Here is a 17,417-nt window from a genome sequence, read left to right as displayed (position 1 = left end):
AGGAGAAATTTCCTGACAGTCAGAACAATTAACCAGTGGAACAACCTGCCTCCAGAAATTTTGGCTGCGTTATGACTGGAGGATTAACAGAGGGATAGAATCAAGATCACGTGAAGTATTAATACCACTCTTCAATGCCTTGGTAAGGCCACACCTGGAATACGGCATCCAGTTTTGGTCACCACGATGTAAAAAAGATGCTGAGACTCTAGAAAGAGTGCAGAGAAGAGCAACAAAGATGATTTTAGGGGACTGGAGGCTAAAACATATAAGGAACGGTTGCTGGAATTGGGAATGTCTAGTTTAACAAAGAGAAGGACGAGGGGGGACAGGATAGCAGCCTTCCAGTATCTCAGGGGCTGCCCCAAAGAAGAGGGAGTCAAGCTATTCTCCAAGGCGCCTGAAGGCAGGACAAGAAGCAACGGGTGGAAACTAATCAAGGAGAGAAGCAACCTAGAACTAAGGAGAAACTTCCTGACAGTTAGAACAGTTAACCCGTGGAACTCCTTGCCTCCAGAAGCGGTGAATGCTCCAACACTGGAAGCTTTTAAGAAGAGACTGGACAGCCATTTGTCCAAAATGACACAGGATTTCCTGCCTGAGCAGGGGGTTATTCTTATCATCATCATTATCATCATCATCATCATCATTATTACTATTAACCTGTTGTCTGGGTCCATTTTTTACTTAAAAATACACATTCAATTCCTAATCTCTATCTCATTTTTCCAGCCAGTAATAAACGATACCCCGTCTTTGAACTTATTCTGTCTCTTCTTTTTCTTTTTTTCCTTCCGTATCGCTCTGTCCATTTCTACACATTTCTTTCTTTTTTTTCCAGGCAATGTTTTTTCATTTCTCGGACACTAAACCAGTACAATTCTTATGCTATTAATACATACAAACTTTAAATATATACATTTCCACTTCAATTGTTGATCACCCAGAGATGTGGGCTGCTCCTGCTTGTCCTCTACATACAACCGTTCATTTAATGACCGTTCGTTACTATGGCACGGCTGATCGGTCCTCGCACTTACGACCGTTGTAGCGTCCCCAGGGTCACATGATCAAAATTCAGGCACTTGGCAATGGACTCTTACTAATGATGGTCACAGTGTCCTGAGGTCACCCTGGGGACTTCCAAACCACAGATAGTCCTTGACTTACAACCATCCATTTATGACTATTCGAAGTTACGACGACACTGGAAAAAAGGGACTGAGGGCTGTTTTTCACACGTACGACCGTTGCAGGATCCTCAATGGTCAATGTGATCAAAAATTCAGTTGCTTGGCAACTGATTTGTATTTACGACGGTCGCAGTGTGTCCTGGGGGGGTCACGTGATCCCCTTTTCAGACCTTCTGACAAACTAAATCAATGGGGGGGGAAGCTGGATTCACTTAACAACCGTGTGTCTAACTTAACAATGGCAGTGATTCGCTTAAAAACCGGAGCGAGGAAGGTCATAAAATGGGTCAAAATTCACTTAAAAAGCTGACTTGCTTAACAACGTAAATTTGGGGGCTCCATTCTGGTCATAATTCGAGGACACCCCATAATAACAGAGGCTAGAAAACAAAGGCTTCCCTCGTCTTGTTTCTCCTTAGACTGAATTACAGGGAGTCCTCGACTTACGGCCATCCGTTTAGCGACGGTTCAAAATTACGACGTTGCTGGAAAAAAGGGACACGTAACCCGTCCTCAGACTTAAAACCTTTGGGGAGATCAAAACGAGGCAAAGTTCACTTCACGAATGTTTCACTTAGCAACAAAAATGGGGGGGGGATCAATTTTGGTCGTTAAATGGAGGATTGCCTGCAATCTCTCTTTTCCTACAGGAGAGACTCGTTTGTTTATCAGCGTATTGATTGACTGTCATGCTTGTGAGTTGGCTTCTGATTGCTTTTGGCTGCTTTGATCGTTTGTTCGTAAACCAAACCAGCCAGGATTTACGGCTACGCCAGATGGCCAACACTATAAATCTTTTAAATAAATAATAATAGTCTCCTTAAATCTATCTCCGTGCTTGGTAGGAGCCAAAAAGGCAACTTGATGACACATACATTAATGAATCACTTGTAATGAATGGTGGGAAGGGTGTCAGACAATGTTTTTGTGTTGTGTATGTGTTGTCTGGTGTGTCCCAAGACATTTGTTCAGCGGGCTTTGCCCTCCTTTTACTATCTGTCTTGCCACTGTCGTTAAGCGAATTAAGTTAGCAAACCAGTCGTTAAGTGAATCCGGCTTCCCACTTGACTTAGCTTGGCGGAAGGCCGCAAAAGGCCATCGCGTGACCCCAGGACACCGCAACCATCATCAATACGAGTCAGTTGCCAAAAGCGTCTGAATTTTGGATCACATGAAACCACGGGCATGCTGCAACAGTCACGGTCGCCAGTGTGAAAAACGGTCACGTCACTTTTTTCAGCGCCCTTGTGACTTTGAACGGTCGCTAAGTGAACTGTTGTAAGACGAGGACTTCCTGTAATAACAATCCAATTGTCTGAAATGGTGTGTAGGGTTTCCTGCCTGAGCAGGGGGTTGGACTAGATGACCTCCAAGGTCCCTTCCAACTTTGCAGGAGGACCTATACCATTTCAGACAGGTGATTGTCCAGTCTCTTTTTAAAAACTTCCAGTGATGGAGCGCCCACAATAATAATAATAATAATAATTATTATTATTATTATTTTACTATTGTTATTACTATTATTACTATCACTACTACTACTATTATTATTACTATTAAATCTCTCCAGATTAGCTGCGGAGCTGAGAGTATTGCCACTGGAATACCAAATTTAACTGGGGAAGGGATTTACCTCTTTGTCTATTATTTTAAGAAGTTTGATTTGAAATACAGACAGTCCTCAACTTACGACGTCAAGGGAGCCTGGCCAAGTCACGATGGTCCTAAAACGGGTAGTTTCAAGTGGACCTACCCAATTTTACAATCATTTTTGCAGTGGCCGTTAAGCAAATCACTGCAGTCGTTAAGCAAGTCACACGGTCGTTAAGCGAATCCAGCTCCCCTCGTTGACTTTGCTTGTCAGAAGCCTGCTGGGAAGGTTGCGAACGGCGATCACGGGACACCCCCCCTCCCCCGCGATGCTGCGACTGTCATAAATACACATGCTGGTGGTATTTTGCAATGTTGATCTCATGATCCTGGGACTGCTATGACGGTCATAAATGTGAGGACTGGTCTTCAGTCCCCTTTGTCACTGTAACTTGGAATGGTCACTAAAATGAAGGGTGGTAAGTACGGTATTTATCTCCTGTTCTTCTGTATAATTGCAGTCCCTTTGCCCTCCACTAGGGGCATTCTCGGGAAGCTCTCTGCTGCCCCTGGTGGAGCAGGCGGGAACCTACTCACCTTGTCTTGGCTGTTGAGCTCTTGATAAGGGATGTGAGCAGGCAGGTAGGTGTGTAGGAGGGCGCAGAAGGCCAGGCCGTCACTCCAGCTGCTGCTGAAGTTGGTGATGTCGATATTCTGCAAACGCAACGAGAGGAGAAGAATGATGCATGGATGATGTAACCTAGTTGGGTCATGAAACGTCTGCAAGGAAACCAGGTTCGGAGAGCACCAAGGACCCCACGGTTCTTCTCCTCCCCCTCCCCCTCCTCCTCCACCCCGACACCTCACTCTCTTCTCACACTGATGATGTAACCTAGCTGGGTCATGAAACATCTGCAAGGAAACCAGGTTCGGAGAACACCAAGGACCGCTAGGAATACATGGATTCGTTTAACGACTATGGCCATGGTGGCGAACCTATGGCACGCGTGCCAGAGGCGGCACTTAGAGCCCTCTTTGTGGGCACACGCGCCGTCGCCCCAGTCCTAGGCCTTCAGCTGGGTTTTATAAAACCTTTTCGCTTTAGGCCTCCGCCGTTGTGTGCAAAAAAAAAAAAAAAAAGGTTCAATCGATCAGTCAATTTTAACTTCTTGCGGGGGAAAAAAAAGATCTTGCAAAGTTGGAATTGATGGATTGAACTTTTTAGTCCCACCCAGTCTGCCATTACTACCATAGCCCAATGGGCCACACCCACCCAATGGGCCACACCCACCCGGCCCCCGACGATGCATAAGTGGGTTTTGGGTTGCAGTTTGGGCACTCGGTCTCTAAAAGGTTCACCATTGTTGGACTATGGTGTTCACTTAACAACCAATGCAAAAAAAGGTAATAAAATCATGTTCAGTCACATGGTTATGGTGACTGATCACCGTCACGACTTACGACGGACATTCTGTGATCCATTATGGTCAGAAGTCAAGGACTCCCTCGGATCTGACCACAGGGCTTCCCAAACCTGGATGAATAAGCCCAAAATTGAGTAAAAGTGGTTTTCCTTTTGTTCATGACACACAGTGCCATTACCCAATCCTTAAATAAGGATTTTCTGATAAGCGGGAAAAAGAGAGTTCCTGATAAGCAATTTTGGAAATAAAGGGAGTTTAAAAAAAAAAAAAACGGGAAAGCAATGATTCACAACATACGTTTTTTTTTTTTTTTAAAAAAATCCCTTGAAATTATTCAAGCAAGTCACATGGAATTGACAGGGGGTTTTCCCTGGTCTTCCCACATGAGCAGAGGTTGGACTAGATGACCTCCAAGGTCCCTTCCAACTGTTATTCTGTACTGGTAAATCCTCGATTTTACAAGCATTCATTTAGTGACCGTTCGGAAGTTACAACAACAGTGGAAAAAGTTGCCATTTTTTCACATTTTTAACAACCGGCGCAGTGTCTCCGGAGTCGCGTGATCAAAATTCAGACGCCTGGTGATTGACTCACAGTTACGACGGTCGCAGTGTCCCGGCGGGTCACGTGATCCCCCTTTTGCGACCTTCTGACAAGCAAAGACAATGGGGGGAAGCCGGATTCACTTAAAAACCGTGTTGCTAACTTGACAAATGCAGGGATTCACTTAACAACAATAGCAAGAAATGTCATAAAGTGGGGCACAACTGACTGAAAAACTGTCTCACTTTGCAATGGAAAATTTGGGGCTCCAGTTTCTTTTATTGATTTAGAAAACCTCTTTGCCGGTCATCTCCTGTTCTAATGACTATGGGCAACTTAATTGTGGACCTAAGTTATTTTGTTGTTGTTAGTTGCGAAGTCGTGTCCGACTCATCGCGACCCCATGGACAACGTTCCTCCAGGCCTTCCTGTCCTCTACCATCTTCTGGAGTCTCTTTAAGCTCACACCTCCTGCTTCAGGGACTCCATCCAGCCCCCTCATTCTCTGTCGTCCCCTTCTTCTCTTGCCCTCCATCTTTCCCAGCATCAGGCTCTTCTCCAGGGAGTCCTTCCTTCTCCTTAGGTGGCCAAAGGACTTGAGTTTCAACTTCAGGATCTGGCCTTCTAAAGAGCAGTCGGGGTTGATCTCTTCTAGGACTGACCGGTTGGATCGCCTTGCAGTCCAGGGGACTCGCAGGAGTCTTCTCCAGCACCAGAGTTCAAAGGCCTCCATTCTTTTGCGCTCAGCCTTTTTTATGGTCCAACTTTCACAGCCATACATTGCAACTGGGAAAACCTAAGTTATAGAATGGCCTATAATTCTGTAATTCCCACAGACCCTAACTGGATGGGGGAAGGGGGCTGTTCAATGCTGAACCACCACCTTATTGACAGGAGGACCCACATTGGCAACAAATGGAAACTAACCAAGGACAGAAGCAACCTGGAATTAAGGAGAAACTTCCTAACAGGTAGGACAATTAACCAGTGGAACAGCTTGCCACCAGAAGTTGTGGGTGCTCCAACACTGGAGGTTTTTAAGAAGAGACTGGACAGCCATTTGTCTGAATGGGTGATAGATAATGGGTGGATGGATGGATGGATGGGAGATAGATAGATAGATAGATAGATAGATAGATAGATAGATAGATAGATAGATATAGATACAGTAGATAGGTACGTAGGTAGATGATAAATAGATGATAGATAATACGTAAATGATAGATAGATGATTGATAGATAGGTAGGTAGGTAGGTGATAGATTGTAGGTAAATGATAGATAGGTAGGTAGCTGGTAGGTAGGTAGATAGATGGATGATAAATAGATGATATAGACAGATGATAGGTAAATGATAGATATAGAGATATAGAGATAAATAGATAGGTAGGTAGGTAGGTAGGTAGGTAGGTAGGTAGGTAGGTAGGTAGGTGATAAATAGATGATTGTAGGTAAATGATAGGTAGGTAGCTGGTAGGTAGGTAGGTAAATAGATGGATGATAAATAGATATAGATAGATGATAAGTAAATGATAGAGATAGATAGATAGATAACGGGTGGATGGATGGATGGATGGATGGATGGATGGATGGATGAGAGATAGATAGGTAGGTAGGTAGATAGGTGATAAATAGATGATTGTAGGTAAATGATAGGTAGGGAGCTGGTAGGTAGGTAGATGGATGATAAATAGATGATATAGATAGATGATAGGTAAATGATAGATTGATAGATGATAGGTAAATGATAGAGATAGATAGATAGATAGATAGATAGATAGATAGATAGATAGATAGATAGATAATGGGTGGATGGATGGATGGGAGATAGATAGATAGATAGGTACGTAGGTAGATAGATGATAAATAGATGATAGATAATACATAAATGATAGATAGATAGATAGATAGGTAGATAGATACGTACGTACGTAGGTAGATAGGTGATAAATAGATGATAGATTGTAGGTAAATGGTAGATAGGTGGGTAGCTGGTAGGTAGGTAGATAGATGGATGATAAATAGATGATATAGATAGATGATAGGTAAATGATAGAGATAGATATAGAAATAGATAGATAGATACATAGATAGATGATAAATAGATAGATATAGATAGGTAAATGATAGATGGATGGATGGATGGATGGATGGATGGATGGATGGATGGAAGGATGGATGGATGGATAGATAGACAGACAGACAGACAGACCTTTATTGTCATTTTTTACTGTGGGCACAATGGCACACATTACAAATGAAATTAAGCCCTTGCTCTCAAAGTGTACACATACATAATAATACACATTTAAACACGCTATACACAACCTATGTATAACCTACACACCCTTACAAATAAGTTCTCCTGCCTGAGCAGGGGGCTGGACTAGAAGACTTTCAAGATCCCTTGAGCTCTTTTCTGATTGACTGATTACCATTTTAATAACACAAAAAACGGGGCTAACCTGTGTGGTAGAAACAGCTCCAGGATAACACAATCAATCAACGCGCAATTGGTGGAAAGAAAATAAAATAACCCACCCCCCCTTTTGGGGGGACCTTTGTGGGAAAATTAAAATTGGGTGCAGATGTCCAGGACAACACGGATTCAGGGCACAGCACCCTGTGTGTGTGTCTGTGAGTTTGTGTGTGTGTGAGTGTGTGTGTGTGTGTGTGTGTTGTGTTGTGTGCGTGCAACAGCTCTGCTGCCTCCAGCCTTCTTTTTAAATTGTCAACAGCCCTAATTTGATTCAAGAGGTTGGCTAAGATTGGATTAGCTGGCTTAGGCACTCTCTCAACATCCCAAGAAGAACAGTACAGTCACACAGTACGCAACTGCCAACTCGGGGCGGGTGTGTATGGGTGAAAGTTGAGACTTTGTGCGCTCGGTGCTGCATCCATGGGGCCAAAACGGTAGGTGTCACATTCTGGGGTCCTGGCAGCGAATCACCCCACTTTGGGTGGGGGGGGGAGGTGCTGGATTTACAACAGTTCATTTAGTGGCCATTTCAAAGTTACGACGGCGCTGGAAAAAGCGACTTACGACTGGTTCTCACACTTATGACTGTCGAAGCATCCCCCGTGGGTCACGTGGATCCAAATTCAGAGGCTTGCTAACTGACTCACATTTATGACGGTCACAGTGTCCCGGAGGGATCACACGATCCCCTTTTATGACCTTTTGACAAGCAAAGTCAATGGGGGGGGGAAGCCTGATTCACTTAACAACCATGTCACTCAGTAACTGCAGTGATTCACTTAACAACGGTAAAAAGGGGCCAAATTCACTTAGCCACTGTCTCACATCGCAACAGAAGTTTTGTGGTTCTAAGTCAAGGACCACCTAGAGGAGAAAAGTAACATGCCATTTCTGAGCCCGGTTAAGAACTAACTGTTAATTTAATTTACTGTTAATTTAATTTAAAGGATAGCCCCCCCCCCACCGCCGCCATCTTGCCAGCCAAAGAATTATTCTCTGTGTTGCTTATAATGTAATTAAAAACAGAAATATGCAGACAATAATTCAAACCGAAAGAGTGAAATATGATTGATGCCATTATAAGGCCTGACAGGTTTAATTGGAAGGGATTGGCAATGCCCTTGAATTACAATTAAATCAACTCATTGTCATTTATGCTGGCTGGGGGATTCTGGGAGTGGAAGTCCACCCATCTTAAAGCATGTGGCTGGGGGATTCTGGGAATGGAAGTCCACCCCTCTTAAAGCAGGCTGGCTAGGGAATTCTGGGATTGGAAGTCCACCCATCTTAAAGCATGCTGACTGGGGGATTCTGGGAGTGGAAGTCCACCCCTCTTAAAGCAGGCTGGCTGGGGAGTCCATCCATCTTAAAGCATGCTGGTTGGGGGATTCTGGGAGTGAAAGTCCACCTCCCCTAAAGCATGCTGGCTGGGGAATTCTCGGAGTGGAAGTCTACCCCTTTTAAAGCATCTGAGTGAGGGATTCTGGGAGTGGAAGCCCTCCTCTCTTAAAGCAGGCTGGCTGGGGGATTCTGGGAGTGGAAGTCCACCCCTCTTAAAGCATGCTGGCTGGGGAATTCTGGGAGTGGAAGCCCACCCCTTTTAAAGCATCCTGACTGGGGGATTCTGGGAGTGGAAGTCCACCTCTCTTAAAGCAGGCTGGCTGGGGAATTCTGGGAGTGGAACTCCACACCTGTTTAACTGGCCAAGCCTAAAAAAAAACCCCTGGCTTTGAATGAACGGATGTGTCTGCCAAGCCTTTTGTCCGAGATGCTCCAGGACAAAAGTCAAAAGGGAGGAAAAAACTTGGCCGAGGCGGAAGCCACTGAGAAGTCTGCCACTTGGCCAAGGGTCCCGCACAATGCGAGGAAGACCTCGGTGGCCCCATCCGGCCTGGCATCCTGTCCGCCCCACGTCCAGGAGGCCTTGGAGGGACGTGAAAGTCCCAACGAAGGAGGGTCCTCGCCCACGTCAGCCGCGACCTTGAAGTCTGAAGATCTGAAGAACCTTTTTGAGAGTTATGGGACACTCGTAAATTCAGGAAAAAAACGATCAGCGGACAAAAGACGGGAAGAGCGGGGGGGGGGGTGTTTGGAGTCCTCGTGGTCAATGGCTGGTGGAACAGCCCAAAGTTCCCCCCCCCCCAGGCCAGCATCCTGTTTCCCACAGGGGCCAGCTGGGGAAGTCCAGCTAGCGTTGAAGCAGATCGCTTTGCAACGTCGCTCTGCTTAGCAACGGTGACTCAGTTTCCCAGAGGGACAGCCAAGGGTCCAGAGAAAACCCTGCCCCCTTCTCTGGCCCTTAGGTTTCATGCCAGCTACCGAGAGAGAATTCTAGAATGGAATAGAGCTGGAAGGGGCCTTGGGGGTCATCTAGTCCAGCCCCTCGCTCAAGCAGGAGAACTGTGACAAGACAGGTTGCGAAACAGGGCGAAACTGACTGAACAAATGTCTCAGCTAACGACAGAAATTTGGGGCCCGTTTGCGGTCGTAGGTTGAGGACTACCTGTCATCCAGATGCCCTAAGTCGTAATGTGATGGAGGAGGATAACTAAAGTGTTGGACAGCCATTTTGTCTGAAATGGGATAGGGTTTCCTGCCTGAGCAGGGGGTCGGACTAGATGACCTCCAAGGTCCCTTCCAACTTTATTATTACTATTATTATTAACAATCTGCCTCCAGAAGCTGTGAATGCTCCAACACTGGAAGTTTTTAAGAAGAGACTGGACAGCCATTTGTCTGAAATGGTATAGGGTTTCCTGCCTGAGCAGGGGGTTGGACTAGAAGACCTCCAAGGTCCCTTCCAACTGTTATTTTATCCCATCCTGTCCTATTCTCCAAAGCGCCTGAAGGCAGGACAAGAAGCAATGGATGGAAACTGATCAAGGAGAGAAGCAACCTGGAATTAAGGAGGAATTTCCTGACAGTTAGAACAATTAACCAGTGGAACAACCTGCCTCCAGAAGTGGTGAATGCTCCAACACTGGAAGTTTTTAAGAAGAGACCGGACAGCCATTTGTCTGAAATGGCACAGGGTTTCCTGCCTGAGCAGGGGGTTGGACTAGATGACCTCCAAAGTCTCTTCTCACTTTATCATCATCATCATCATCATCATCATCACCATCATCATCATTATTAACAACCTGCCTCCAGAAGCGGTGAATGCTCCAACACTGAAAGTTTTTAAGAAGAGACTGGACAGCCATTTGTCTGAAATGGTACAGGGTTTCCTGATTGAGCAGGGGGTTGGACTAGATGACCTCCAATGTCCCTTCCGACCTTATTATTGTTACTATGATTAAAAAGTGTTGGACATCACTCTCAAAATATTTTTGAGACGTGTTCAACTGCCGGAGCCAGACAGCAGGCGTGGAACGATAATCGCAAACATGACGGAGAGAAAAAAAAAATTAAGAACAGAACAGCTGCTAATTTAGCGTTAATTGGCCGGGCTCAGATTGACGTTTCCTCTGAGTTATGTCCTTAAGGCTTGGCTAGCCATTTTTAATCGGATTTTCTTTCCAAGCATCCCATTCTGCAAGAGGTGATTTTACCAGATGTGCTAAGACTACAAGACCCATGTGCCTGGGTCGCGAAATGTTTGCCCCCCCCCCCCCGAGGGAAGCTAAAAATTCAGATCAAAAAGTTAAATCTGGATCAAACAATTCAGAGCCATGATGAAAGATTCAAGAGGTATGCGAAACTTCCACGTTTGCCTTTTTTTTTAGTAGTTTAGACTTTAGTTGGATTTTAGTACATGAGATAAGTGGAGGGGGGGGGAAATGGGAGTTTCTGATAAGCAGTTTTGGCTAATAAAGGGAGTAAAAAAGTGGGAAAGCAATGATTCACAACATCAATTTTTTTAAAAAAGAAATTTCCCTTGAAATTATTCTAGCAAGTCACATGGAGTTGACGGGGGGGGGGGGAATTTTCCTCGGTCTTCTTATTTGAGGGGTTGGACTAGATGACCTCCAAGGTCCCTTCCAACTGTTATTCTGTACTGGTAATTCCTTTCGTGACCATCCCAACAGCAGTGGAAAAAGTTACCCCTTTTCACACTTAACAACCGTCAGTGTCCCCAGGGTCAAAATCTAAACGCTTGGCCGCTGACTCGTATTTGCGACCGGAGGGGGGGGGGCAGAGGTCATGCGATCCCCAGCTGCAGTCGTAAGTAGAGGACTACCTGTAGCCAGAGAACGGGGCCTATGGTTTCCCAAACTCGGGGCGAGAATCTGTTCACCCCGCCTGGGATTTGAGGGGTGGGTGGGTGGGTGGGATCGCCTCTTTTCTGAAAGGAAGTGTTTTCCGTCTCGGAGCAAGAAAATCTGATTTTTTTCGATTGGTTTCTCAAAGGGGCGACAGGGACGGTAAGACAAATGATCTCATATCCTCATGTTTTGTCGTGTCCGGCCTGGTGACGCCGTGCTAGATTATTCTCGGACAGCTGAAGATGACATGGCCAGCCATTCTTCGTCAGGAAAATCCACACAGAGAATTATGTCCTCGGAGAACTTGAATCATTGGTTGTCCCCCAAAATGGAAATTATTCTCCCCCCCAAGAAGAAAGAAAGGAAGGAAGGAAGGAAGTCAGACAGGGAGGGAAGGAAGGAAGGAAGGAAGGAAAGAAAGAAAGAAAGAAAGAAAGAAAGAAAGAAAGAAAGAAAGAAAGAAAGAAAGAAAAAAGAGAGAGGGAGAGAGGGAAGGAAGAAGGAAAAGGAAGGGGAAGGAAGGAAAAGAAAGAAAGAAAGAAAGAAAGACAAGGAGGGAAGGAAGAAAGAGGGAGGGAAGGAAGGAAAAGAAAGAGGGAGAAGGAAGGAAAAGAAAGAAAGAAATGGAGGGAAGGAAGGAAGAAAAGAAAGACAGAAAGAAAGACAGACTGAAAGAAAGAAGAAAGAGAGAGGGAGGGAGGGAAGGAAAAGAAAGGAAGGCAGGAAGAAAGAGAGGGAGGGAAGGAAGGAAGGAAGAAAGAAAGGAAGGAAAAGGGGGGAAGGAAGAAAAAGAAAGAAAAAGAAAGAAAGACCCCTGTTTCTGCCTCCTCGCTCCCTCCTGGGTGCTTTCCAGGTATCCCATAATGGGAGCAGTCCTGAGGGGGGGGGCAGGAGCAGGGCGTGGTCAAAACAATCCAGGTGTGTCCGAAGCTCCGCCTGTTTTACCTGCAGATGTTCGAGTGCTCAATCTGACCTGAAGCTCGGCAGGTTCTTTCTTTCTTTCTTTCTTTCTTTCTTTCTTTCTTTCTTTCTTTCTTTCTTTCTTTCTCTCTCTCTCTCTCTTTCTTTTTCTTTCCTTCCTTCCTTCCTTCCTTTCTTCTCTCTCCCTCTCTTCCTTCTCCCCTTTATCTCCTTCTTTCCATTTTCTCTTTCTTCCTCTCTCTTTCTTCCTCCCTTCATCTCCTTCCTTCCTTCCCCCCTCCCTCCCAGAATTCTCTGGCCAGAATTCTGGCTGGGGGATTCTGGGAGTTGAAGTCCACCCCTCTTAAAGTAGGCTGGCTGGGGGATTCTGGGAGTGGAAGCCCACTCCTCTTAAAGCAGGCTGGCTGGGGGATTCTGGGAGTAGAAGACAATCCTTCTTAAAGCATGCAGGCTGGGGGATTCTGGGAGTGGAATCCCACCCCTCTTAAAGCATCCTGACTGGGGGATTCTGGGAGTGGAAGTCCACCCCTCTTAATGCAGGCTGGCTGAGGAATTCTGGGAGTGGAAGCCCACCCCACTTAAATCATGCTGGCTGGGGGATTCTGGGAGTGGAAGCCCACCCCTCTTCCATCTCCCGAGACTGAGCCACACGGGATGAGAGAGGTGGAATGCAACCAAATGTGATCCAGTGATCCAGAGCGAAGGGGCTGCTAATTCCTCTCCCCCCCCCCGCCCCGGTTACAGTCGTACAAAAGAAAGATTTCTAGGGAGATGGTGGAAACACCCCTCCATCATTTTTTGGCAGATCTCTTCTCTCCAGGATCAAACGAAATAATTTTCTTGGAGGGAATATAAGATACCCCTTGTGGAGATGGGCAGCTACAGACATGCAATGAACAAATAAATAAAACGTGGAAAGATTTATGGAGGGGAAGGAGCCTCAAAGCAGCTGGGGCGGGGGTCCGGTCAGACCCCAGGGGAGGTGTTTGTGTTGGAGGAGGGTCCCTGGACCCAACCCTAACCCTTCCCTTGCAGGGCATTTCAGGCATGTCCAGAAGGAGGCAACGGAAGGAGGGGTCACTTGCTCAAGGATGTAGCTTCTCCCACCGGTTGTAAATTCGGGGAGCTGTCCCCTCCCTCCCAGCCCATCTGGAAGGCGCCCTGCTCCGGAAGTGGTGCAAAGCTGGGTGGGGTCAATGCAATTTGCTCCCCAGAGTCATTTTGTTATGAGACGGGTGACCAATAAATCGATTGAGTCAATGAATGAATGAATGAATGGAAGGAAGTAGGGATGGAGAAAGAAAGAAAGAAAGGAAGGAAGGAAGGAAGGAAGGAAGGAAGGAAGGAAGGAAGGAAGGAAGGAAGGGAAAAAAAAGAAAGAAAGGAAGGAAAAAATAAAGGAACGAAGGAAGAAAGAAAGGAAGGAAAATAAATAAAGGAAGGAAGAAAGAAAGGAAGAAAGGAAGGAAAATAAATAAAAGAAGGAAGGAAGGAAGGAAGGAAAATAAATAAAGGAAGGAAGAAAGAAAGGAAGAAAGAAATGAAGGAAAATAAATAAAGGAAGGAAGGAAAGAAGGAAAGAAGGAAGGAAAAAAAGGAAGAAAGGAAAAAGAAAGGAAGAAAGGAAGGAAGAAAAAGGTAAATGAATGAATGAATGGAAGGAAGTAGGGATGGAGAAAGAAAGAAAGAAAGGAAGGAAGGAAGGAAGGAAGGAAGGGAAAAAAAAGAAAGGAAGAAAGGAAGGAAAAAATAAATAAAGGAACGAAGGAAGAAAGAAAGGAAGGAAAATAAATAAAGGAAGGAAGAAAGAAAGGAAGAAAGGAAGGAAAATAAATAAAAGAAGGAAGGAAGGAAGGAAAATAAAGGAAGGAAGAAAGAAAGGAAGAAAGAAATGAAATAAATAAAGGAAGGAAGGAAAGAAGGAAGGAAAAAAGGAAGAAAGGAAAAAGAAAGGAAGAAAGGAAGAAAAAAGTAAATGAAGGAAGGAAGGAAGGAAGGAAGGAAGGAAGGAAGGAAGGAAGGGAGTTGGGGGGGGGGGCTTAAAAATTCAAGTACATGTAGTCCTCAATGTACAACTACCACTGGGAAATTCTGGTCCCAGAATTTCCACCGTTAAATGAAGCGGTTGTTAAAACCAGGACGTGCCCCATTTTACGAACTTTTTGCCAAGGTTGTTAAGTGAATCATTGCAGTTGTTAAGTAAATCACAAGGTCGATAAGCGAAGCCACCTTCCCCCACCAACCGTGCTCGTCAGAAGCCACCTGGGAAGGTCGCTAATTGGGGGTCAGGTGACCCCCGGGAGGCTGCAACCGTTGTAAATACATGCCAATTGCAAGCGCTTAAAGTTGGATCATGTGACCATGGGGACACTGCGAGGGTCGTAAGTGTGAGGACGGGTTCCTAAGTCACTTTTTTCAGGTCTGTCGCCACTTTGAACAGTTGCTAGGGTTTCCTGCATGGGCGGGAGGGGGTTGGACTAGATGACCTCCAAGGTTCTTTCCAATTTCTTCTTCTTCTTCTTCTTCTTCTTCTTCTTCTTCTTCTTCTTCTTCTTCTTCTTCTTCTTCTTCTTCTTCTTCTTCTTCTTCTTCTTCTTCTTCTTCTTCTTCTCCTCCTATAAAATTATATATAATAATAATAACAACAACAACAATAAAGTTGGAAGGGACCTTAGAGGTCATCGGGTCCAACCCCCTGCTCAGGCAGGAAACCCTATACCATTTCGGACAAATGGCTGTCCAGTCTCTTCTTAAAAACTTCCAGTGTTGGAGGATTCACAGCTTCTGGAGGCAAGGAGTTCCACTGGTTAATTGATCTAACTGTCAGGAAATTTCTCCTTAATTCCAGGTTGCTTCTCTCTTTGGTTAGTTTCCATCCGTTGCTTCTTCTCCTGCCTTCAGGTGCTCTGGAGAATAGCTTGACTGCCTCTTCTTTGGGGCAGCCCCTGAGATACTGGAAGGCTGCTATCCTGTCCCCCCTCGTCCTTCTCTTCATTAAAGTAGACATCCCCAATTCCAGCAACTGTTCCTTATATGTTTTAGCCTCCAGTCCCCTGATCCTCTTTGTTGCTCTTCTCTGCACTCTTTCCAGAGTCCCACCATCTTTTTTACATCGTGGTGACCAAAACTGGGTGCAGTTATTCCAAGTGTGGCCTTCCCAAGGCCTTGTAAAATGTTGTTGTTGTTGTTGTTGTTGTTGTTGTTGTTGTTCTTCTTCTTCTTCTTCTTCTTCTTCTTCTTCTTCTTCTTCTTCTTCTTCTTCTTCTTCTTCTTCTTCTTCTTCTTCTTCTTCTTCTTCTTCTTCTTCTTCTTCTTCTTCTTCTCCTTCTCCTTCTTCATCATCATCATCATCATCATCATCATCATCATTATATCAATTAAACGAACAGTTGTAATTTGAGAATCATGGACGGGGTTTGAGACGGGCTGAGTTTGACGCTTTCAGCTTAGGAAAGCCCCCCCTTCCTCCAAGCGACGTTTTAGGGGGGTTTTCGTGGAAGGGAGCTTCTGCGGTTCCCCCCCTCCCCAAATACCCTGCCGGAAGTCCCTCCCACCCTCCCGCCCCCTTCCAAAGACCCAGTCAGAGACACAAAACCCTTTTTGCTCCAAGGATAACACAATCCGGAAGAGAGCAGCCTGGAAAAAAAAAATGCCTTTGGCCAAGCCGAGCCAACAATCACAAAATGCCTTTTTTTGTGAAGACCGTCCGGCGGAAATACCTTCGGCAGCCGAAAATAAAATTGAAAAGGAAGCAAAAATACTCTTTGGCTCTCCTTTGATCCCAAAGGTTTATTTTAATTTCTTGGTTCTGTGTGCGTGTCTGTGCGCGCGCCCACATGTGTGTGTGTGAAGTTTGTCATGCACAAACTTGGCACAACCCGGGGGATGGCTTACGGCACCGGGCCTGGGTGTGTGAAATCTCACAAACCCCGAGGCAAGGCGGTTTCGTTCTGGGTTAGAAAAACCGGAAAGAGCAGGAAAAAAACAAATTGGTCTTTTGCTGAAATTTACTGATAGCTTCAATTTTGGCTGCAACGGGTCCAGTGATCCTCAAATTATGACGGTCGTTTGCTGACCGTTTTAAGCTATGAGGGACCTCCCCAGGGATAGAGGTAACTGTCCTTCCTTCCTCCCTCCCTCTCTACTTCCTTCCTCCTCTTCCTTCCTCCCTTTCCTCTTTCCCTCCCTCCCTCCCTTCCTTTCTCCCTCCCCTCCCCTCCTTTCTTTCCTTCCCTTCTTCCTTCCTTCCTCCCTCCCTCCCTTCCTTTCTCCCCTTCCTTTCCTTCCCTTCTTCCTTCCTTCCTCCCTCCCTCTTTACTTTCTTCCTCCTTTTCCTTCCTCCCTTTCCTCTTTCCCTCCCTCCCTTCCTTTCCCCCTTCCCTCCTTTCTTTCCTTCCCTTCCCTTCCTCCCTTTCCTCCCTTCCTCTTTACTTCCTTCCTTCCTTCCTCCATCCCTTCCCTCCCTCTTTACTTCCTTCCTCCTTCTCTTCCTTCCTCCCTTTCCTCTTTCCCTCCCTCCCTTCCTTTCTCCCTTCCCTCCCCTCCTTTCTTTCCTTCCCTTCCTTCCTCCCTTCCTTTCTCCTTCCCCTTCCTTTCCTTCCCTTCTTCCTCCCTCCCTCCCTCTTTACTTTCTTCCTCCTTTTCTTCCTTCCTTCCTCCCTTTCCTCCCTCCATCCCTTTCTCCCTCCCCTTCCTTTCCTTTCCCTCACTTCTTCTTTCCTTCCTCCCTTCCTTCCTTTCCTTCCTTCCTTTTCTGTCCTCCATCCCTCCCTTTCCTCCTTCCTTTCCTCCCTCCCTCTTCCCATCCCTTCCTTCCCTTCCCTTTCACCCTTTCCCCCCCCATCTTTGCAGGCAGAATCGCCCCTCCTTGCACAGACGTGGCGATGGACTCTCTCAGGGTCTTCTATGCATAGGCCCCGGACGCTGCCAACTGGCTGTGCAGACGGCCGATTGGCTAGAAGGTGACCAATCACCTCCAGTGCCCCAGCCAGCCCGCTTGCTTGGCTCAAAACCTGCCCAGCCCCCCCTTGAGGATTTCCGATGCGGGATCCCCGCAGAGATCA

The 17,417-nt window shown here is 46.0% G+C and overlaps 1 protein-coding gene across 4 annotated transcripts in view; it reads right to left on the bottom strand.

Moving 5' to 3' along the window:
- Positions 1-17,417, bottom strand: part of SPECC1 (sperm antigen with calponin homology and coiled-coil domains 1) — a 164,463-nt gene that overhangs the window by 11,164 nt on the left and 135,882 nt on the right. For all 4 annotated transcript variants that reach the window (XM_039366939.1, XM_039366941.1, XM_039366938.1 and 1 more), the window contains one exon: positions 3,381-3,497. In XM_039366939.1, the coding sequence (XP_039222873.1) occupies positions 3,381-3,497 (117 nt within the window). The remainder of the gene's footprint in view (positions 1-3,380; positions 3,498-17,417) is intronic.

The sequence above is a fragment of the Crotalus tigris genome, unplaced genomic scaffold, assembly GCF_016545835.1.
Source record: "Crotalus tigris isolate CLP2741 ecotype Arizona unplaced genomic scaffold, ASM1654583v1 scf7180000020497.760770, whole genome shotgun sequence".
In the NCBI taxonomy this organism is placed as follows: domain Eukaryota; kingdom Metazoa; phylum Chordata; class Lepidosauria; order Squamata; family Viperidae; genus Crotalus; species Crotalus tigris.
The sequence above is the reverse complement of the archived record's forward strand: the minus strand, read 5'-3'. Positions and strand labels throughout refer to the sequence as shown.